The sequence below is a fragment of the Gymnogyps californianus genome, chromosome 6, assembly GCF_018139145.2.
Source record: "Gymnogyps californianus isolate 813 chromosome 6, ASM1813914v2, whole genome shotgun sequence".
In the NCBI taxonomy this organism is placed as follows: Eukaryota; Metazoa; Chordata; class Aves; order Accipitriformes; family Cathartidae; genus Gymnogyps; species Gymnogyps californianus.
This window is the reverse complement of record NC_059476.1, coordinates 5,567,090-5,591,468: the sequence shown is the minus strand read 5'-3', so window position 1 is coordinate 5,591,468 and position 24,379 is coordinate 5,567,090. Positions and strand designations below refer to the sequence as shown.

General features: G+C 44.3%; 1 protein-coding gene across 1 annotated transcript in view; it reads left to right on the top strand.

Moving 5' to 3' along the window:
• The first annotated feature begins 5,823 nt into the window (after positions 1-5,823).
• Positions 5,824-24,379, top strand: part of HTRA1 (HtrA serine peptidase 1) — a 35,125-nt gene continuing 16,569 nt past the window's right edge. The window contains exons 1-3 of the mRNA XM_050899045.1: positions 5,824-6,289; positions 23,632-23,731; positions 24,061-24,265. Coding sequence (XP_050755002.1) covers positions 5,824-6,289; positions 23,632-23,731; positions 24,061-24,265 — 771 coding nt within the window. The remainder of the gene's footprint in view (positions 6,290-23,631; positions 23,732-24,060; positions 24,266-24,379) is intronic.

Genomic DNA, 24,379 nt, shown 5'->3' with positions numbered 1-24,379 from the left:
TAGCAAAACTCGAACCACAGCGTTAATGAAATATATCAGTGTTAAAGAACTGACATTTTCCTATGATAAACCAGTACAAGAGAAACCTATTGCTAACAGCTAGATAGTAATTCAGTCTCATAAGAGTAGCCTTTTTTGAATGAAAAGCAAGTATATATGTATGTTAGATGACTGTATAAAATGTGCAAGCTCAAAACATTAATTATTGCTTGAAAGGCATGCGTACGTCTGGCAGCGTAAGGCAGTAACTTTCTGTACTAAGAGGTCTTGAGCTGAGCTAGTTGACTTTAAATTACTGCAGTTTAAGATTTCTGGAACATACCTGGGAAACTGGTTATCTAGAGCGATGCAGCTGGTCAGATGGGCCTTTAAAACGTCTCGTCTGAGTGCTGTCTCTTCAGCTGCTGGACTGGAAAGGAAGCATCTCTGCTGCTTTTGGTAGGCAAAGTAATGCGACACAAAGATACGAGGTTGGAGGTAGACCGGAGCAATCGGGGCCACAGACTGAAGGAGGGGACCTAACCAGTTTCAAACTTCATTCTTTACTAACTGAGCTGCCACTTTAGTAATTTTACTTTTTGGCTTTGAGGTTTTGCAGTTGCATATATAGATTCAGAAGTCAAAATTCTATACAGAAATGAGTTAAAAGTGCATATGGCATCACAGAGTATCTCCTGTCATGAAAATGGCTGTGTTAGTAAAAAACGTTGCTATTCAAAGGCTAATTTTTTTAGGCTTTATAGGAAGTCTATATTATAATGGATGGAGAAACTAGTGAGCACACCAAAAAGGTGCACTCTGAAGGTGTGGGACAGAAATATTACTATTCTTATAAAGATTCCATATTAATTTGAGGTGGGAGAGAGGGAAGAAATGAAAGAAGGGGAAATTTGGACAGGGCATTTTTAGTCTAAAAGTTAAAATGAAATAAAAAAATTTGAAGCCCTCTGTGCTGTGTATAGTTTTACCTTTTGTCAGTTTTATTTAATGTCTTAATATTCATCTGTATTTTGGACCATAAGCTATATAACTAGTTGATGCTCCAAGCCAGTAAGGTGCTAAAGTGCTTCTGAGATCTTCCATGGAAGTAATGAAGGCTACTCTCTGGAAAAATTAAGTGCAAGTCCTATTCTAACTGAATCAGGTCCCAAATGTCTGCCTTGTTTTTTCACTTCAGATTTTTCTGTGCAACCTCTCTGAGAAAAAGAAACTGGTACTCGTTTGTAAAGGCACTATGTAATGGTGGTGTAGTAGTCAAATATTGCCCTTGGAAGTGGTACTTTTGACACTGTAATTAGGGATTTACATTTAAAACGACTGTCAGCACTTTAATTTTGCATATCAATATGCATAGTGAACGCATCTTTTAAGAATTTAAACCACTCTGTTGCACTACATTCCTATTGTCCCCATTCTCCTAATGATAACTGAGCACCTCAGGACACCTAAGTCATCCCTGTTCTCAAGAGGTGAGTCTCAACTGCCTGTTTTCGTAGCAGTGCATTTGTTTTCTCTAGGTTAAGATGAAGTAATTTATGAAGCTTCAACGCTTGTTTTGCAGACCCTGCCTGTAGTGTAATACTTGTACTCCTCGTTGTAGGATTGCCCTTCTGACATCGAGGAAAAACCCACGTGTACACAAATACATGTTTAATTTGTTCAGATAAGCAATTGTTTCTTGGGGCAGTTGAGTGGTTTCCTGTGAGGCTTTACAAAAGACACCCTGATCGTTCATTTAGTTTGTAAATTATGCCAACAGCTATGCTTGTCAAGCATCAGGGCTGAATTCACATCTGGAAAAGAATATGTAGTTTTAAACCCCCTGGTTTGCAGCCATTGTCTTTCAAAGTAATGGCATTTTTTCTGTAGGTAGCAATGAATCCAGCATACATTTTTAAAAAGCTTTTTTTTTTTTTAACTAAAAAAAGTAAGTATTTGTTTAACCAAATAGAGAAGTCCTACAAAGTAGAGAAGTGCTGGGTTTTTGGGGGGTGGGGATAGAGGTCTTACATCCTGGCCAAAAGTATTTAGGACAGCATAAATTTTCCCCTAGAAAATCTGGGAGAAAGCCATTAATGAATGAAGCAAAATGGTAACGCAGTCATAATAAACCTAGAAAAGCTTTCTGCAAAGTCCAGGCTGTTTAAGTTTGCTCAGCATATAGGCATTCTGGTCATCTCAGACTTTCCCCATCCTCTTTTCTGGCCAGGACCCTTCTAGCCCCCAGACTGTAATGCTAACTCCTTTCTCTCCTGCCGAGCGTACTCTTTACTTGCTCCTTGCTTCCCACCCTTTCCATGTGTGCCCAGATGCTTGCTCCAAAGCCACCTCCTTGTCCCCCATGTGCCGCAGCAATGTAAGAAAGGAAGCCACTGGAGGTAGCAGCTTTTAACAAGGCGTTTTGCTGCTTTCGAAAACTGAAATTTCAAAGGCAGTAAATGATACATCTTGGGTAACGTGGCAACGTCTTCACGGGCATCCAGGAAAACTTGCTTTCGTAGCAGGTAATGTAAAGCAAACCGTCATATCGCAGGAAAGGCCGATCTCTTCTGTCCTGACCTGTACTGAGAGCAGGGCTGAGGCTGAACATCGGGGCAAATTCTGGATCCCCGCCAGCGGCATCCAAACTTTCATACCTTTAGAAGAATTTGTAGCATGTGATGTCTAGATGGAGCCTCCTGTCATCGAGCTCCATTTGAAAAGTAGGAGATGAAATATTTTACTAGTAAGTCACTCAAGTGTAAGTATTTTTCAGACCACATTTTTGGTTTCTCTGACTATCGATAAATGTCTGCTGGCTTGGATAGCCATTCGGTGTGAAAATGTTACGATGGGGGAGAAATAATAATTTCTGGGTTTATAGCGCCTTTCAGGTGTAAGGCACTTCTACACAGATTAGATGGGTAATGAACAAATACATTTGTCAGTAAACTAAGTTGTTAAACCCCCAAAGATTTATCTCAGTTATTCTGGAAAGTGAGATATTTATTTTCAGTTGTGTGTGCACCCACATGAAACCTATACAATTAATATTATAAAAAAAATATGTTTTAATACTCAGATTACAATTCACATCCTTACCTGGTTTAAGAAACAAAAAATGTAACAGCAGAAGGTCCTCAATGCTAGTCCGCTTCTTTGGAAGTGAACTGCTAATGAATGGTTTTCACATAAGACCTTGGGATATATTTTATTTCCTTTGCAGTGTTTAACCCTTGACTATCAACAAACGTAATTCCATTTTTCTGTGCTATTTCTTTAAGAAAAAATATTAGTTAGTGTATTACCGGTCTTTACTAGTCTGTAAAAGAGCTTGAAGCTGATAGTGCTGGCTGAATTGTGCAAAAAAAGAATCATACAACATGGACAAGATAAATATACTCAGCTGGTGTTTCAAACTTGTGTGAGAACACTATAAACTTGCAGTAGTTCTTGAAGTAGTTATATATTTAGCTGAAGATTTGCAAACTTTATAAGATGAACAGTTAAGTGAACACTTTATACTTTCATTGATTAATTACTCCTTTCTTGAGGCAAGGAGGCATTCACTTTATTTAGGTTTTGAACTCGGGTGTTGACTTACTGAATTATAACGATTCCGAGGGGGTTTCTGTCAACAGGGCTTTTGTTAATGTATTTTGAGCCTCTCTTCATGCCTTGCCTTTGCTCCCTAGAATGACCGACACCAAAGGATACCAAGCTAAAAAAGGACACAAACATCCGTGGAGAGAGGGTGACTGAACAAGGAGCTTTCCCGCTGCATGTAATTTTTTTCCTGCCTCCGGAGATAAGGCTCCAATGGTTTCAAACAGCTACTGTAAGTTACCCAACAGGGGCAATGGGATAGAAAAGCAGATAGCCTTTCTGGGGGGGGGTAGGACTAAACCCCACAGTAATTCAACTATTGGTCTTTGAATATTTTGCTCCTGCTTCCAAAGAGCAGCTTACATGAGCTTTTCTGAACCTGTATTTCTTATATTTTAATGCTAAAACCAGTTCATCTTTCTTTAAAGACTTGTCTTTATTTCAAAGTAAAGGGGAAAAAAAAGAACCCAACACCCACCCAACCCTGAAGCTTATTAAAAGTAGCCAATAAGTAATGGATAAACCATAATTTGGAAACACTTTACCATGATATCTATCCATATTATATAAGTTTATATATATACAACATTGGAAAAAAATTTAAACTTGTAAACATTTTCTAACTTTTTCTTAGACGTTTTAACATTGTAATGATTTTAATACTATGGAAGTTTTGCTGTGAATAGTTCCAGATTACTACTTTGCTCACTTCTGAAATCAAGTAAGTCTCCTGAAATCTCTTTTCTTGCGCAGCAGAGAAGTTATTGGAAAACAGCAGATGTGAGGGGTCCGTATTGGAGCTTTTATTGGGAACCTTGGAGTCTACGTGGTTTCCCACCTTCCCACCTTTACCAAGCAGTTAAGTAAGTTTTGCACATTTGTGGGTTTGTGGTCGCAGTTTGAGAAGATTTTAGAACGTTCCCTGGAACAATTAGGTTTGAATTCTGACACTTGGGATGCTGCTTCCACCTGCTCAGGTGGCTCGTTGTTAAAGATTATTCCACTTTTTGTAGGAGAAAAGACTTTGTATTCTTCTGTATTAATGTAGTTGCTGGCATCCTCAATTTCTTTGTCGCAGCTCATCTAAGAGCATCTCATCTTGCCTAATGGTTTGTAAAGTTCATTCGGTTATCGGGTGCCTGATAAAGATGCACTTAAATAATTAGTTTGGTAGTCTGTGAAAAAGTTTAATCGGCTCGTAATTAAAAAATTGGCTGTGCTCAATTTCCAGCTATTACTTCTCGTTATACCTTTCCCTGCTAGCTTTGGAAATGATGTCTTTTCCCTCGGACGGTACTTGTGTGTGCTTAAGCTGCCTTTCAAACCACCTTCTATGTGTTAAGCGAGCATATGGCGAAGAGGCCTCTGTCCATAGGTTCTGGCGGTTGTACAACTGCCAGATAAATTGGATCAGCCTGCTGTGGCATGACGGGAGACTAGGGGTTTTTTTTTTTTTTCCCCTTTCGGTTGATTAACCTTCTGCTAATTGCTGGTATCCACCTCGCCCTGAGGCTCTGAGAACCTCCAGTGAAGTGAGGGGGGGCGAGCAGAAGCGACCCGGGAGCAGCCTTCCTCCCGTTCCCGGTGCCTTTAGGTACCAGAGGCGCGGTTCAGCGCCGGCCATCGCCTCCCAAAGTCCTTCCAGAGCCGGGGATTCCTCAGGTCGCCGCATGCGGGAGTACCTGGCATTCCCGGCGGGGATGCCTGACATATGCATACATTTGCATGTATGGCTTTACTCTGCCTACCAGGGCACCGGCTGGCGGCCCTGCCCTCCGCATCTGTTCTTCCCCCCCCCCCCCCCCCCCCCCCCCCTTATCAGATAGAAATGTTATCGACGCTTACTTTAGATTGCCTTTCCCGTAATTCCTTAAGCGGGGAAGAGGGTTCGCCTCCGCCCCGCCGCGCTGGCAGGAGCCACGTTATCAGCCTTCCCGCCGTCCTCGATTCGCCCATCGGGGTTTTTGATGCTGCATCCCGGCCGCGCCTTCCCACGCCAAGTTTAACGGCTCCGTGCGGTGACGGACCGTTTAAGTTTGCCCCAAAAAGACAAGGTGGGGGGGATGGGATGGGATGGGATGGGATGTTACGGCCCCGGGGGAGGAGGGGGGGGGGGGTGGCGGCTGTGCCCGCCGCTGCCGCTCCGCCCCGCCGACCGCGCCGCCCCCTCGCCGCCGCTTAAAGCCGCCCGCCCGCCCGCCTCGCCGCGCTCACTGCCCCACGCCTCCCCTCGCCGCGATGCCGCTGTGGGGCTGGAGCCTGCTGCTGGCGGCGCTGCTGCCCGCCGCCACCACCGCCGCCGCCACCGCGCCGCCGCCGCCCGCCTGCCCGGAGCGCTGCGAGCGGTCGCGCTGCCCGCCGCTGCCCGCCTCCTGCCCCGGCGGAGCCGTGCTGGATGCCTGCGGCTGCTGCCGCGTCTGCGGGGCGGAGGAGGGCGAGCTCTGCGGCGGGCCCGGCGGCGGCGGCCCGCCCTGCGGTGAGGGGCTCCAGTGCGTCGTGCCGCCCGGCGCCGGCGTGCCCGCCTCGGCTACCGTGCGGAAGCGGGCGGCCACCGGGCGCTGCCTGTGCTCCAGCAGCGAGCCGGTTTGCGGTAGCGATGCTGTCACCTACGCCAGCCCCTGCCAGCTGCGGGCCGCCAGCCGCCGCGCCGAGCGGCTCCGCCAGCCGCCCGTCATCGCCATCCAGCGCGGAGCCTGCGGGCAGGGTAAGGGCAAGCCCCGGCGGGGAGCGGGGCCGGGGAGGTGAAGCCGGGCTGGGTGCAGCCCGGTGGGTGCTGCGGGGCCGGGACCTCGCAGGCGCTGGGGTTTGGTCCCATCGTCTTCTGCCCCCTCCGCCTGGATGAGACCCCCCCCGTCCTTCGGGCTCTGCGGCCGCAGCCAGCGCAGCCCTTCCAGAGAGGAGGGAGCGCTGCGGGCCGGCGCAAACGGCTCCGCGGCGGAAAGGCATCCCGTCCCGGTCGGTGGCTGGCATCACGAGGAGAGGACCAAAGAAAAGGGCTGGCCTCGGCTCCGGGCTCGGTGTTCAAGTTCAGTGAGAAACTAGAGCAAGAATGCAGTGTTTTGTCTTCGTCTGCCAAGTGCGTGTCAAGGGGAAAGAGATCCCGATGTCCGACTTTAAACATCTCCTCCCTCGCCCTTCCCCTCCCGCCGGAGAAGTGATGCCGGGCTCAAAACTGGGGGGGAAACTGGTTGCAAAACTCCAGAAGCCGGTACGGAGGGGGGACCCGAGTCCGACTGCGCGGCTTCAGCCAAGTTTGGAGAAATGCTTGAGTGCGCTTTGTCGCAAAGAAATGCCCGGGGAAGTAAAGCCAAGAATGTAGAAGCTGTTAAATCTGATCGCAGCGAATGAATGCGGCGTGTCCGTGGCGGCCGAGCAGGCAGCTGGCTGCCTTTGCCCGCTTTAGCAGATGTGCTCTGATGATTAATACTAGATTTGCTAGAGGGGGATGCTTGTAACTAAGCGTGTTAAGTTGACTTTAGGCTTGTTGTTTTGTTGTTTTTTTTCTTTTGTTTTCTTTTTAAGGAGGATGGGAGTGGCCGTCGAGAAGTAACCATATAACTAGTAGCATTTTTCCTTTAGCGTTATTATCACTTGGTTGTTATTTTAGTTGAATCGGATGTAACTAGAGTACTCAGAGCTGCAGGACGGATGCTAATTATTTGTAAACCGTGTAAAGACACATTGCTGGGTTATGAAACTGTGGCTCTGCAGATGGAGTTGCTGGACTGAACAGCCCGGGGAAGTGTTCCGTCTTGTAGGAATGAGGAGTGCAGGTTGTGACACCGCAAGGCAAAACCGTGCGGGGGGATGAACGGGGGATGATTTTTACAAGATGCAGCCCCTAATACAGGCTGGCTTAAACCTTGTGAGCTAAGGCTGCATATTCCTTCCAAGTCATTCAGCACGTTTAGGGGGTAATATGTAAAAATTAGCATGAATTAAGCCTTTATTTCTGAAGTGATAGTCACCTTTTAGTAAGTCAGTGCTGTTTCACTGCGGATTGATTCTTTTGGTATAGGTTGTACCATTTCTGCACCTCTTTCTTTAAAAACAAATCTTTTTCTAGATTTAGCCATCATCTCTCCAGCAGAAGAGTATTCTGATGTATAGTGACTCTATGTTCAGCTTGGGCAAAATACTGATCCTGCATTACAGGTCAAACTTACAACTTTGGTATCAATACAATCAATTTTTTATACCACTGGTTTTCCCCTCAGTTTCAAAGCTGCGTTGTGCTCTGTGGAACATTGCTGGCATTTACTGACGTTGGAGACAATTAAAGCTTTCACGCTACAGTTTCCTGATCTCCAGTATAATATAATGCCTTGTGATTTTTATTCTGAATTCTTGAAACCAGTGTTGTTTTCTGAGTCTTTTCTGCTGAACGTTTGCAGAATTCAGGCTGTGTTTGAGCTGGAGAGTAAAGCGTGCCTCCGGTTGTACAGAAAATGCATAGGCTGCATATAGATCTTGTATAGGAAAACTCCACTGTAGTAGGTACATCATGTGTATGTCCAGACAATCATTTTGCTCTGTTGCACCTCTGGTTGGAGCTATGCTTATTTTCTGTATCACTAGGGACAAAAAGAAGGTGCTAGAGCAGCCGACCAGTAGCACATGTTTATCCCTAGACCAGAGCAAACATTGCTGCAAGCAAAGCTTTTTTCACATGTAAAGAACCTAAAATAAAAAGAAATGGAGAGTAGGCTGTAAAGTGCTGTTCCCTGGAGGCAGATCGAACCACTGTTTTGAAAAGCCATTGCCTAATATGTGACTCCTTAGAGTTGTTAATTTTTAATTTTATTTTGAGTTCATTTTCAGGAGTGCTTTTGCTCCCTAGAGATGGAGTTATCCTTGGTAAGGTATTTTTATGCTTTCATAGTAGCATATCTATATAAATAATTTGGTGAATACAGTGCAATGGCCCAGGGAGACGCAGGAATGGGGATGTAGAGAAAGTGTTTGGAAAGCACTTTTTTTTGTTGCTGTTTTTAAGTTTCACATCACTTTAGTAGCTGGTCAAGTACAATATTGTGTATATTGCATAAAATAAAGTAGAACTTCTTGTCTTTTTCAATTTTCATCTGCTACAGTCCACTCCCGGTGCTGCTTTTGCCCTCCAGTGATTCTCAGTGCATCTGTTCAAATACCGGACGTGTCTGTGCGAGGATGCGGGAGAGGCAGGGGAAGGTTGCTCTGGGTCTGTGTGCGTAAGGGGGATGTTTTCCTGTGCAAAACGGGAATCGTGAGTCTTAAAAAAACTCCAGAAGAATTTCACAAGCCTCGGAGCTTACTCTCGCCTCGGCCCCCAACACTGCTGAGGGGACGGGTGGTGGCAGGGTTGCGGCCGTGTGGCACCGAGGTGCTGAGCAGGTCTCCTGCGCCGTGGTGATGTGCTCTGGGGTGCAGGATCAGCCCGCAGCTCGCTCTGCGAGCCAGGCACGCAGAAAGGGCAAAACAGGCTCTCTCTGGAGAAACCCCAGGAGCAGCGAGGGGAGAGGGGAAAGCCCGGCTGTGGCTTTTAGCCAGGAAATGCATCGGTTAAACTAGTACGGTGAGTGCACGGGATGGGAGCAGGGCTGAAGCGCGCCCTTGCCTGGGCTCACCTCTGTTAAAGTCAGGCGAGGCAGGTGATGAGCGGGGTGACACACTGTGCGGTGGCCGATCGACCCCTTTCATTAGTGCCGCGTCCCTGTCTGGGGCGGTGCGCCCTTTCCAGCTCGCCCTTTCCAGCTCTCCCCTCCTGCGGTGCGGCCACGGGCAGCGTAACCGGCCGTGCTGCCGGCGGTGGGCAGCCTCCCCCCGGGGTGCCCTGGGCAGATCTTCCCTCTGCCTCCGGCAGGTGATGTAGCCCTGCTTTTCATATCAAAACTGCGCTGGCAGATGAGCACTCGCAGCACCAGCAAGCCATCTCTGCACCGGCCTGGGCAGGGCTGCCGAGCTGGAGCTTTCACAAAAGAAATCTCCGCTTTCCGTGAAGGACATGAGAGATGTTGGCAGAGGGCCTTCAGGCCTGCAAAGCACGTGCTGGTTGCAGCGCAGCATGGGTTGGTGCCGATGAAAATACAAAGGCGCGGAAAGAAGGTGAACGTCCTCTGAGCAGAAACCATGACCGTGTAAAGACCATCCCACACGCGGGAGTGAGGTCGGTGCAACGAGACCTCAATATTCTGCGTGATGAGGTTCAACATGCTGGGCAGATATTTTCTTTTTCTTCTGCAAATATTTTTTTGGTGCTCTTAAATCCCGCCTGCTGACCAAGGGAAGAAGGCTCGGGATGTTCAACACACCACTTAAACCAGTCTTCCTTCCCCTCCTCACTTCTCCCGGCAAATGCTGGCAGGCGTTTTAGGACAGCATGCCCTTTTGTCCATGTTGTGCTCTTCGCACTGTAAAATACAAACTAACCTGGATTTGTCCTTTCACCTTTAACCAGAGTAAGAAGAAGAAGGTTCCTCATGGTTGCTCTCAGTTCCTAAATTTCCTCTGCCCCTTTTTGAACCAGATTTTTATGTTTTCGTATTTTCGTTAGGCTTACTATGTCTAATGTGGTATCCCAGTGACCTCAGCAGTCCTCAGCATGCTAGCATCTGTCACAGGCGGTTCACACTTGTTTGTGACAGGCGTGCTCGCATCATGATGTCATATCTGGAGTTTGATGTGAGCTCTTCTGGTTTAGATTAAGCAGGTCATTACTGCTTGCTTTGGGGGAAGGCGGAGGTGAGTTTAGGGGTAACTCTCAGTTCTAGAAAGGTGTGTATCACTAACAGATACAGGCTTTGCTATTTCTCTTCATCACATTATCATTTCATAGTTCAAGAGATGGGAGAGGGGGAAGAAAAAAATCCATCACTCAAACTCAGTTTCTCGCAAAGTGGCTGACTTTGTATTTTGAAACGCACCAGGCGAAATCGCATCCAAGTGACTCTGTGTAATTATCTGGCAGAAGAAGAGGACCTCCGCGGTTAATAAACCATTTGTCATTAATTGAGTCCTTTAAAAACAGCATAAGAATGAGATCCATGCAGCAAAGGATGGGAAAGAGCAGTAGATGGACCTGCCTGAATTCCTTTGCCTGTAGTACGGGTAGGGCTAACGGGCTGGCAGGGCTAAGCCTTGCAGGAGTAAATAATCAGGGCAGGAAGAGAAACTCAGCTGAGAAATCTGGGAAGATCGGGAACTAAGCCAGATATTTATCAAGAGGAAAGTTGATATTGTTGTTATGAACTAGGCTTTCAGCTGTTTCCCGAAAGATAATAACAGGATGGTTAGCGCGCCGAAGAAATGTTGGGAGACCATTGCAGGTTACTTGGCACGTGTCGAGTCTATTAAAAATGACCTGGGAGGACCAGGTGTTAAGGAACTGGATGCACAAATGAGCGCTCCAGTGCTGTTAATTTTTTTTAGCCGCCTTCATCTCCCTCAGTTGCTGTGTTTGGGTGGTCTGAAAGTCATTATCTCAGTCTCTTTTGCAGCAGCGGGAGAAAGGGAGGGAGGGAGGAAGGGAAGAGACAGCTGAAGGCAATGGAAATAAATAGCAACGTATTTCCAGAAGAGAACCAATTCCCAAGTGTGGGATTAAAAAGCTTTTCCAAAGCCAACTATTGAGCTCTGAGAGGAGGGAACTGTAAGAAGTGGTTTGTCTGAAGCAGCTCACCTTTTCCCCTCTCCACATCTAGATTTCCTTCCCTGGGAGCCGGCAGTAATTCTGTAGTCTCTAGACTTCAAACAGTCAAGTCAGTAAACACAGATTTGGAACAAGGAAAGATTCAATCCTTTCATCTTCTGGGCTTTGAAATTTAAAGGTACCTGTGGACTGGACAGGAATACTTAAAGCCATGAGTAAGCAGCAGGAGTCTTATTAAGTAGAGTTTGGATGCGATGGAGGCAGCATATCCTGAGCAGTTAAAGGAAAGACTCTGCCGTCCAAGAAATAGGAGAAGCTGGAAAATATTTTTCAAATGTGAATTTACGTGTGCTTGGAGTGAAAGAAAGCAACGTTAGAAATAGAAACTGGGGTACTGTGGAACTTAACTTTTGTTGTAAATAAAGTCATTCCTCACTCCCATAAACTGCTGGGGCCTCTAGGATCCCTGGCTGGACTTGGCAGCAAGTCCCACAGTGTTTGTAACTGGGCCCAAGTGAATATCTAGTGTTATTTTTTGAGGCTGTGTTCAGGATGTAGAAAAAAAGAAAGACTATTTTGCCTTCTGGATACAGGTCATTGTGATTCCCAAATTGGTTCGCCTGCCTCAAAGAGAAGAATATAACTAAAAAATGTCTCAACTCCCCTATATTGAAGGGCTATAAAATAATGCATTGATCTTATACGAACTGGTGATGTTGACCTCATATCTGTAGGTAACAGGAGACTTATAGTATCTTAAACTTGTAAGACAGGATACAGATGACTAGTTATTTCATTTTAAAGTTTAGTGAATTGAGAAGATCTTGGCTACCATATTTTAGTGACTGGAGATGAATTAGGCAGCCAGACAGAATAGCTCTTGAATTTCTGGGTTAATATCAGATACCCTGGTGCACTGATAAGACGAAGCACAAGGCTGGAAGCCAGCTGGGTTGTGCAATTCGTTGCGAGCGCTCTGCCAGGAGCTTGTTTCTGGAGACAAAAATGTGCGTGCATCTGCACACACACTGCAAAAAAATACATACGCGTGTGTAACGTGTGAGTAGATCCATTAGCCTCTGCTTTTATTGCACACTAACTCTACAGGCTGGCACCAGGACGGTAGCTGGTCCTGTCGATGCGAGCAGCGGCGTGTGAATGGCACCAGTGCTGGGGCTGTGCTGAGTGTCATGGCATAGCTATGCTATAGGCACCCCGTTAAAATTTTCTATGTTACTAGTTAACCAAACCTTGTTCTTGTGTCCGTCATTTTTCCCCATCAAATTCTGTCAGGGTTTCTCAGTCTTTCTGTTTCCCTGCTCTTGTAAAGCTGCTGTTTCGGTGAGATGGGAGAGAGGGATGTGCAGTGAATAGTTCCTATATCCAGTTTGGCAGGCTTGTTACTAGAAATATCGACGAGACAGAGCTATGGCGGTTAGAATTAAAAAAACCTTCATATTTCTGGTAGCAATTGGATTTGTACATATTTTTATTGATGAACAACTGACAGATAAAATAATACGCATTAAATCTAGTAACCATGCATAGAAGTTATCCAGTGGTCTACAATTTGAAATAGTTTATAGAGCAGAGCATTAGGAGAAGCCCACAACGTTTTTCCAGAGGCCAATGTCATTACGCCATTTTACAGATAGTGAATCTAGGGCAGGGGAAGATAAAGAGCTTTGCTCAAGGTCAGCCGGTACGCCAGTAGCAGAGCTGAGAGCAAACTGAGGTTTTATGAGTCCCTGCTCATTTTTCTGCCCCTTGCCAGCATTGCCGCTCCATTTTCCATTACTTTTCTTTTCCATTACTCTATTTCTTAAACTTGCAGACTGCAGTTTTGGCTTCGTTCTGCAAACAGCATCGATGATCTGTCAATCTGCATCTGCAGAAAGTAATTTTGGAGAGGGAAAGAAGTGGATGGACCAAGCACTAATAACGAAGAGAAACCCAAACAACTCTCTCCCCTCCCACCATCCCATCCCCAAAATAAACACAACCCCCCAGGAATCTCGTACTTCAACATTTGTGGTGGTAAAGGGATGATTCATTCCTTTTTCCAGGACAACATATGCACTGTTTGGCATGTCTGCCCATTCTGTATCAGAGATCTGTATGTAGACCTCTATCTACAAAGGTAAAGCTTGGCTAACCCTTGTTTTCTTTTGTATTCAGACAGTAAAAGTGGGCAAGCAGGGACCACTTATAAATAAAATACGAAAGCTGTTCAGATGATCCATCAAATAAAGCAGAATAGATGTGTGGATAGAAAAGCCACTATGTAAATAGTTAATGTTGGTAGGGGAGCGGTGAATATAACAATTACAACTCTAGAAAAATATTGATATTCGAGACAGTGAAATAGAAACCTGCTCTTCTTTTGACCTTTAAGGAGAAACTAAACGTGCAGTGGAGCAGGGTGCGGAGTGACGGTGGCTGTCTCACCAGTGGCAGTGCCACCTCCTTTCTGTAATGCTTAAAATAGGATGGCAGAAATACTGTCTGCATTACTCCAGTTTCATTCCCCAAATACTCATTGATTTCTGATATCTACATTAAAACAAGTCTGGACGATCTTAGAGTGATTCTTAAGACACGTGTAGAAAATACTGCCAGAGGCTGAGGGATTTGTTCAATATTGTGGCTTTTTGCGTGATTGGATTTATGTATCGTACAATTACAAAGCCCCAGATTAGGAGGGGTGTGTACGTTTTATTACTGTTTTGAAGTTTTTCTATAGATTTAATCCTTCTGTGTATCATCTCTGTCTCACAGTGATGCCTGCCACAGCAAAGTGGTGAAATCAATGTCTTCGCCAGCTGCAGAGAAGCAGCATCTTAGGAGGCTTTTTTTAGGCTTGCATTTTAAGAGGCTTTTTTTAGGTTTCTCGTTGGAGAAAAAAACGTTTGAAAAGCATGAAAACAAGAACTTGTTTTTATTCCCTGGTGTCTTCATACCAGGGTTCCTGGAAGTTGAAACTAAGTCTCTCTTAAGCAGGGGATTCTTCTAAAGATGCAGTGCAAAACTTTCTCACATACTTAAAATGAGACCTTAATGGTTTTATAATGTTAAGAGGAATTTTCAAGATCAGACAGCTGTTGGTTACACGTAGGATATAGGAATTACCACGTCGTTGTTACTTAATAGGCATTTTGAGGTTGTTTTGCTGGTTCTCTGCCTGTGATGAGTGGAGCTGGGAGGTAGAGCAGGGTGATGACCCGAGTTGGAAGGGACGTAAACTGAGCAGGGCTGGAAAAAGGAGAGGAGAAATTATTCCTGACTCATCTGTTGTATTTTCAGCCTTCTGCATAGAAGAGAAGACCATGTCTGCTTTAACCTGTTGACTGAAATATTCTTTTCATCGGTCTGCAGGAAATCAGGCAGACTCTTTTCCATAACTACCTGCCTTACATTTCTTAATGTTTCCAGTTCAGACAGGACCACTGTTAATGATGTTTTCGAGCTCAGCACTCTTTGCCCTTGTCCTGAATTACTCTTCACTTTTTGTGTTTGTTTTTTTTCTGTGTGTATGTGTGTGTCTGAGCATCTGCCTGCGCCCTGCCTTCCCTCCTCATCCCCTGGCCAGACCGGTGCACCCGTGCAGGGCACTGCAAGCGCGGGGAGCGGTGCTGGCACGGCCAGCCGGAGCCGTGCATCTTTGTCAGAGGGCTGCTGACTTGCAATTCGTTTGTCATCTCCTCCAACGAGCCCCGGCTCAGCATTGTATTAATATGGCAATGCTGCTCCTGGAACAGCGTGTTCCTCCTCGCAGGGCTGCGTTCCTCCGACCCGGGGCTCCAGCCTGGCTGTTTATGCACAAGTTGGGTTTCCTCCCACCTCACCGCTGGTGTTTACAGAAGGAATCGCAGTTTCCTGTTGTGTTAGATGGAGCTGTCGCTCCACGCTGGATTCCTGCCCTCCCTGCTTACGCCGAATTGCTTTTTAGCCTCATCAGCTTGAGAGTTTATTGCTTTTGCTCGCTACTGCTATGATTGTGAGACGGACTTTTTGCAGGGGCAGCCAGTGCACTTGGGTTATAGAAGAATTTCTGGCATTTCTGAGAGTTTTTATATACATATTTTCTCCCTGTGAGGTTCTGCAAGGGTTGCTAAGGCCTGAGACTATTCCCATGAGATAAAATAGGGGTTATGCCCATTTTAAAGATGAATGTAAGACACTGAGGATTCAAATTACTTTCCACAAGTTGCGTAGAGACTGAGTAACACAGCTTAGACCAAGATGCACACATCCTGGGTGTTCCTCCTTCTGCACCTCGTTCCAACCATTTGACATCTATCTAGCAATTCAGTAATTGAGTTGCAACAGAAGATACTCTGTATCTGATTCATTTACTACTTACTCTGCCTTGTAGACAAGTCATAGGAACGGTTCCTGTTTGGCTAAAATTTTAAGTTTTATATCTGAAGTTATATAGGAACTCGCTGCAGTTATATATAAGAATATATATATATTTATATAAGAATATATATATCTTTATATAAGAATATATATAAGAAAGCTGCAGGCACATTGCCCAAGGACATTGCCCACTGACCCTTTTCAGTGGCAAGAAAATCTTGACTTACCTTGAGACTGGATGCCAAAGAGGTCTGTTTCGTACTAAGAAAGAAGCTGGACCAAAGAGGTTGGACCAAAGTTCCCTGAAGACTCTGTGCTTCTTCACAATTTAATTATCTTCAAATACTTTTGTTTGTTTGTTTGTTTGTTTTATAAGTGCAGAAGAGCTCTATATGCGTCGTTCTCTTCATGTAGCCTGGTCATTCATGTGTTACCAATATCTGCTTTTACTTATTCATACATTTGCATTTTCAATAACTTACCCTCTTAAACTCTGATCAGGGGAAACGTTAATTTGTGGCCAGTAGTTGGGAATAGGGTTGTCCTGGTTTTGGCTGGGATAGAGTTAATTTTCTTCTTAGTAGCTGGTACAGTGCTGTGTTTTGAATTTAGTGTGAGAATAATGTTGGTAACACACTGATGTTTTAGTTGTCGCTAAGTAGCGCTTATCTTAAGCCAAGGACTTTTCAGTTCCCCATGCTCTGCCAGCAAGCAGGGGTGCAAGGAGCTGGGAGGGAGCACGGCCGGGGCAGCTGACCCCAACTAGCCAAAGGGGTATTCCATACCATGGAACGTCATGCCCAGTATATAAACTGGGGGGAGTTGGCTGGGAGGGGCGGGTCGCTGCTGGGGCATTGGTCAGCGGGTGGTGAGCAACTGCATTGTGCATCACTTGTCTTTGCTTGGGTGCTATTTCTCTCTCTTTTTGTTGTATTCCTTTTCATTACTTATTATATATTATTATTGTTATTGTTATTTTATTTTAGTTATTAAACTGTTCTTCTCTCAACCCACGAGTTTTACTTTTTTCCGCGATTCTCCTCCCCATCCCGCCGGGAGCAGGGAGGGGTGAGCGAGCGGCTGCGTGGTGCTGAGTTCCCGGCTGGGGTTAAACCACGACAAGGGTGCAGGCAGAGACTGAGCTATCCAGTGCATCGCAGCAGCCTCTGCACCACCAGCAGGAACATCCTGCTGCTTGGTGGGGTTTGTCTACTCTTTCACACCCTTTTCCGCAACAATCAATAAAGTCAGCTTTTGTACTTGAGAATCTAAATTAAAATGTGCAATTTATTCACCTTCATTTTTGTACTCAAAAGCGCTGTGTTATATGAGCGACCGTACACTGGTCTGAAAACTGGTTTGTGTTATCATTCATTTGAGAGCTGTTTTGTTCTACAAACTTAGTATAGATTCCCTATTTTGTTTAGCTTGGCAGCTTTTTTTTTGTTTGTTTAAAATCAGTGATTAAAATTAATGGTTTCAGGCTTTTGGATTAGCAGGGAAAATACAAATTTCAAAGCCTGTTACTTGCAAGATCTCTGGTGCATGTGACAGAGTCCTTGTTAAAGGTTGCCAAGAAAGAAGTGATCATCTAAATATTATGATGATGAAAATGGACTTTTATTTTCCCTTTGCAAGTTTGCATTCATGGCAAAAAGCAATTTTACTTTAAATCCTCACTTTAATCTTGTAGTGGTTCTTGCTGCAGGAAATATTTTAAGCGAATACCAGATTGGTGCAGTTTACTATTTGGTAGAATAAAAGGCTTGAAATCTCTCCATTATTTAGCGCTATGAAAATATTTTTGCTTTTAGGGATGTCACAGTAATCCAGATTTTATTTTCAGAAATATGTGAAACGTCTTTAGTTTCTCCTTGGATTACATGGGGAAAAATAACTGATGTAATAGTAGGTTTATTAGCAAGGTGCTGTGGTTTAGACCTCTCAAAATTCCCTCCATTGATCTGAAAGTTGTTCCTAAGCAAATCGTCTACAATACGTAGAATGTTGTTTCTTATTTTCTTAGTGTTTTCATTGCATAATATCCTTTTTTGGTGTATTACACAATTTATCCTTGAATAGGAAGTGGAATATTTAGGCTTGCAGTTTTATGTAATTTAAAAAAAAAAGCGTGGCAGCAGATTCCCATACATCACTTTTTCCTTGTGTCTCTCCAGCGGAGCTTGCTGATACCACCATTTTCAGTGTGAGCTAAGCACATTTGCTGGAGTTTTTGTTTCCATAGTAGCGTCAGAGGTTTAACGTTTTCCTATATGACATGAATGGGAGTTTGTACAAACACCAGCGGTTGGAGTTTCATTTGGGAGGGTGGAAATGCTCCAAGTAAAACTTTACAGTCTTGTGGTTTCTGTTAGTAGTCACTGATTCTGCCAGCCCAGAGGTTTTGTGAATGCTTAAGCCCTTCTGGTTTCGTTCTGCAGAGAAGCCCAAGCTATTCTTTCAGACCCTAGTGTGCGTATGCATCTGGGATTACGTATCTGAATATAACATTAAGCAAGCAGCGAGTGCAGGAGGAAGAAATCATCTATTTCCAGCAACCTGGGTAGCTTAATACATTTAGTTAGCCCAGAAACTTCAGCAGTTTGTGGTGGCTCTGCACGTACTCTGTGTTACTGGGCAAGGATTTCATAGAATCACTTATGATCATTACGGAGTTAATGGGGAAAGACAGATTAACCACAGATCCCTGGATCCGAGCCCTGTTTTCTTCCGCTGGCACCAGCCTGATGTTAGCAGACCACTGGCCCCACCAGTTGAGATGATAACATTGTATTGTATTGGGGGTGAAACAGCTCTCCTGGCTGAGCGTGCCGCTCCTCAGGTGCAAGCGTGGAGCAAACCCAAAGGAGATTTTAATTTGGTTCCCCTGGAAGGACGGGGGTGTTGCACATTTCCAATACGAAGCATCTTTAATGATGAACCTGGAGACGGCGCTCCACCCTCCCTGCAATTTGCATGGGAGCATCCTCTTCGACCGTTACAAAAATGTGCATACTAATGATTTCAGCTGTCTAGGTGATTACGGTTTCATGGGAAGTTTTTTTTTTTAATCTTAATGGGAATGAAAGTTTCTTGCTGTTTTTAAAGAAATCGAAGGCTCGATTCCAGACTGAATCTGAGCTTTTTGACTTAGGACATGAGGAGATCTGGTGTGGTCACACCAAGTGAGGGTGGGAGGGAGAGACTTGCGGGTGTTTGCTGGGGTGTGCCTTTTTTTCCCCTCCCTGTATCTAGGATAAAAAGTCCCATTGAATGAGATAATTGTCTTGGTTCTAACTTCAGACAGTGGAAAGGAGGCACAGGAGCGTTGAGATGCCTTAGCACAGGCTAGCCGCATTGGATGCGATCGGGAAGCAGAGGAGGATGCGCAGCGAGCTGGGCTGGTCCTGATGGATGAGAGCAGAACCTCCTTGTCTGAAAGGGGGAAAACACAGGAAAACTGGGTGGGGGAAAGATTTCTGACTGAGATGTGGCTAAAGCGCTGTGTGAAGATCTGTTCTCGTGAGAGGTGGACCTACGCTGAGAGAAGACCTTCCAGAACGTCAGATACAGTTCTCACAACTGAAGGGGAGAGGTTACTTTTATGAGACTTCTGTCTCCAAAGCATCTTTTCAGTTTAGCTTAAAATATTACCAAAAGCAGCGTGTATGAGTCGTAAGCATTAAAGCATCAATGCCGCTTTGAGTAATGACCTAATCAGAACCTAGATCTTAATATGTTTTTTGGCTCATCTTTATGAAACCAAATTATCTCAGTTGTTTACAGCCGAGTGTGCTTTTTTCCATGGCTTGGTATTCTGTCTTGCCTCCTAGCAGTTTGTTTACTGATATTAGCCCTATTAATGTCAGTTGGCAGAGATTTTCCTTTTCATTCAAGGGCTGACAGCCAGCACACCTTTGAAGTCCTTGAAGAATTAGTTGCCTTGGGAATTTTTCATGCTGTAATCTATTTATGTTTTTTAAGTCAGTTTTTGATCATTAACTGAATTCACAACAATCATCTTTATAAAGTCATTAATAAAGGTTTCTTAAGCATGCTTATGGGCATTTAGGGCATTGTGCAGTAGTTCAATAAAAACATTACAAAACACAACAATCACAACATATAAATAGAAAGAGGAACAGTCTGCAAAGATCTGAACATCGAAGCCCGAAGGTATTTAGGAACTAGAGCTTTATTCAAGCCCACCTCTTAATGATTTAAAAAAAAAAACACAACAAAATAAACAAAAAAAAACCCACAAAAAACTCCAACCCCAAACACAAAACCAAAAAAATAATGAAAAGACTTTACTAAGAACAAAACTCCAGAAGGGTGTGATTTAAAGAAAAAAGAAAAAGGCCAGAAAATTGGAGAAACTTTATTCTCATGAATTCAACACTGGTTATAGCAAAGAAGCAGTTTTTGACTGAGAAAGCTACATTTTTGGGACCAATTTAAGCATGGAATTAAAGAGCTGGCCACCCACTTGTGGGGTACCTGTTAGTCAGGATGGACGTTGTGGTTAGATGTATGTATGAGAATAAACAGGCAGTGGGGATTAAATAGTCAAAACCATATCATCAATCAAAACTTAAAGCTATTGCTTTTTTGTTGCTTAACAGTCAAGCGCAGTCCACTAAACCACTGCAGCCTCTAGCTCTTTAAACCTGAAAACTTGCAGGATGTTGCATGATACCCGTTCCACTCTTAAAACTGTATTTTCTGCTAAGACCCTGAACTATCAGTACAGCTGGAAAATACATGTGTTAGAGAGAAGAGGAAAGTATCTCCTGAGAAGTTCTGGATTTCACCGCTGTCTTCTACAGTGGCTGGAGATGGCTGGACACTACCGTATGGTGGCTGAGGAATAAGCATCTGCTCGTATTAGGTTTGTATTATTGGCATTTTTATGGCAATTTAGGCTTCCGTGTAGTGGCCTGTGCCTACTGGTGATTCAAATCTAAGATAAAATTTTACGTGGTGGTGGTTGCTTATAGGAAAGATAAGTGCACCTCTCAGCTCCCACGTGGGTTGCTCAGTAATCCTAAAGAGCAATTAGCTACGGTGAGCGTTAAATATGGACGTAACGGGCAAATGGTATGCATGCACACATGGCTATTTTGGTCTCAGTTTTTTCCCCCATGATACTTTTTCTCGGTGACAGAAGAAATTTTCAACGTATTAATACTTTTACTGTAGCCTTCAGATTTTGTGTCGTCACATAATGGTAAAGACCAGTTGATAGGAATTTTTTTTGTTAGCATTCATCAATGAATTCATCTGAATGGTAGTTTGACTTTTGTTTATTTGCTTTAAAAAGGTATGTTTTCCATTTCAATGGGCAGTTGTTCAAGAGCTGTTGCAAAACTGTGTTACACAATGCAAGAATTCCTAATACATAAGCAATAGGCAGGCGTGGCAAGCTGTTGTAAGCTTTTTAGGTCAGTATGCCATGAATCAGTATTTATTATCTAACTTTTTCGCAGTATGAAATTTTGACCTTTTAACTGTGCAGCTTAGTCTGGGACTGCGCAAGGAGGCGGATTATACACAAAATACTGTCACTCCTGAAATCTTGGCATTTGTAGCCTCCGACTCGAAGTGAAGGCAGCTCTCTGAGATGAAGTATTAGTAGTCTCACCATGTACAGCTTAGGCATCCTTTCTCTTCTTGAATAGCTAGATGCAAAAAAGATTGAAGGCATAAAAAAAGCTGCGTGTTTCCTGTGCCGTTCCCTCATCCGTGGAAGCTCTCTTTTTCAAGGGCAGGATGTGACCTTTGAATGTCTATGGCGTTGTAACTGAGATGAAATCATTTTATAAGCAGTGATCAAAAAGCATATTGATGGATACAGTAGTGCCCTGTGGCATTTTATCCCAACATCGCATTAATCCAATCTGATAATCTGTCAAAGCTCCTATTTAATACGAGTGAATACTTCCAAACTGCAGTTCTCATTCTCCTACCAGTTTTCCAAAACACTCCCGTTATAGTTGTCAGCTTTAGAGCGATGACAGAGTTCATTTGATACCGAATATTTCTCATAAAGAGAACATAAATCCTTTGGTAAATTAATGTTTGTCAATCAGCAAGCCCTTATGCCTTTCTGGCATAAAAATCCAAGGACAACAGCTTATGCGTAAATCAGAGAAAGCACAGAATTCTTTTGAGGAAAACAGTAGGTGAGGACACAAGTTTCCTGATGAACGTTCCTGCTTCATAAAGCAGATTAACGTCTCCGAACTGTGATCTGAAACTGCATAGCAGATTTTGTGGTTACTGCTCTGGCTGCTGTTCATGACTGATTGCATTTAAAAGCCCTTGAGATGCTTCACAGTGTATAAATGGGAAAAAGCACGTTCTTGAGTGATCAGATAGCGTTTGGGTTGAGCATCCACCCCTCTCATGAGGGCAGTGTATGCTAGTTGGCATTGGTAAGTCACCTGAAACCCGTTGTTCACCCCTGAGTCAAACCAGTATCTGGTTAGTATTAAAAGCAGCAATGTTTTGGTCCCAAATCATTCCTCTGAATTTCCTGCTGGGGGGTTTTGCCTCCAGTACGTACTTAAAAATTTGCATAGTTTTCCAGTCTGGTTTTCAGATAATGAATGTAATTCAGGTATTGATATTGGGATGATTTCCTAGGATAGTCCTATGTCTCCTACAATTCTGCAAATAAATCATCCTGTTACACCGTCACAGGCACCCTACAGCATCCACAAGCTGCTTACTGCTTTAATCTCTGGACAGATTTAGAAGCCAAATGGCAAGGATGGATGGGAGCGGCACAGCACATTAATACTCGTCTGAAAGTCAATTGCGGATTTGGGTTGTGCCTTTATAATGCGAGATGGATGCATCAGATAAAATGGGAAGACCAGTGAAAACAAAGGGTGTTTCTTGCCTCTAGGGAAATACAAAATAACTCTTCGGGGTGTTCCAATGGCGTAGTTGCTCCCAATTAAAAAAAACCACAACTTTTGCCCCTGAACTACTTGAGAAGGGGAAGCTGTGTCAGAATTGTGAGTTTTTTCCAGAAATTTTTAGACATCTAATGGTGCAGACAGGTTTTCTGATGGCCACAATAGGAGTTTGGTTTCCAGTTGCTTTTGAAAATCCCACTGACCTCTCTTGAATACTCAGTGACCATGAGCTTTTGTGTTACAGCACTGCCCAGGAATGCAGAGCTTTGTGATCCCATTGTTTTCGTCTGCGTATCTATTTTATAGCCTTGAGGGTGATTCGGTAACTCCAAAGTACATGGGATCCACTCCTCTATGGAGTTGATGGACCACAGGTAGTATCAGTGGAATCAGCCTCGAGTATGGTTGTGTAGAGCATACATAGCGTGCATCCACGTTGAGGTGCCAGGCAGAGGCTGGTGGTTCAAGCTGTGTGGGGACACCGGTGGGAGAGGCAGTGCAAACCTCATACCCAGGTTAAACTTTCACAGCAGCTGCTGTAGGCTTACACTGGGGTTAGGACCTTGTTGTCCCCGGCATTTTACAAATGCATCAGCACGAGGCTTCAAAAACCACTGAGAAGGCGTATTTTGGCAGAGGAACAGAGCCCGTTTGTTTAATCTGAGAAGACCATACAAGCTAAATAGACCATCCAGAAAAGAGGTGAGAGCAGAAATGGAGGCATCTGAGTACAAAATGCCTTTCACGAAGGAAGAGCGGGGCAGCGCAGACACGGACTGAACCCTGCGCTCCTCCAGTGCCTCATCCCCGGGAGCCACCAGCCGTGGGGCGTGCTGAACCGGGGTCTGCGGCGACAGCCACGCTCGGAGCAGCGGATCTGCTGCCCCGTGGCCCAATTACGTGCGCTTGAAACAAGAAGGTTTCATGGATCCGTTCGTCCTAATGATAAAGCATGCTGCCGCTTCTGTGCAAAGAGGCGGAAGGGAAATCTGGGGGCAAGGGTTATGCTGCAGATGACTTTTAAGGAGGGGAAAGATACCCACTTGGAGCTTTTTTTAATTCAGGTGTTTTGCAATGACGCTTCTCCTGTCACTTGAAGAACTCATGGCATGTTGTCTGTTTCTATTTCAGGCCAAGAACATCCTAATAGCCTGCGGCACAAATACAACTTTATTGCAGATGTGGTGGAGAAGATAGCTCCTGCTGTGGTTCACATTGAATTATTTCGCAAGTAAACAAGACGCCCAGTTTTGATTTTTGTATTCTTGAAAACAGCTGCCAGTGTGCCAGAAATGTTGATTGATGCTATGTAATAGCAAAGAGGTTTTTGAGATGATAAATATTTGTCATGCTAAAGAATTAAAGATAATTTAAGAGTTCTGGCAAAAAAGAAAAAGTTAAACTAATGCCTGTGCATTATCTTGTTAATGATAGTAAGTAACAGTAGATATCCTAAAGCATTAAAAACCGCCAAACTTTTTTTGGCTGTGTGTTATGTGGAGTGATTTGTGATCTTTCAACTTTTTGCAGCGATAAATGTTTATTTCCCATGTCTTTTAGACTTCCTTATTCGAAGAGGGAGATTCCTGTTGCCAGTGGTTCAGGGTTCATTGTCTCAGAAGACGGACTGATAGTGACAAACGCCCATGTCGTCACCAACAAAAACCGGGTGAAGGTGGAGCTGAAGAACGGTGAAACATATGAAGCTAAAATTAAAGATGTTGATGAAAAAGCTGACATTGCACTAATTAAAATAGATTCTCAGGTGAGTCGTTAAAGCAAGACACATTCTATTTCCTCTTAATTTAGTATCCTCCTTTCCAAAAGCTATTGTTAGTTTTCATGTTTGAAGGAAAGGCTAGTAGTTTAGCGGTCTGAG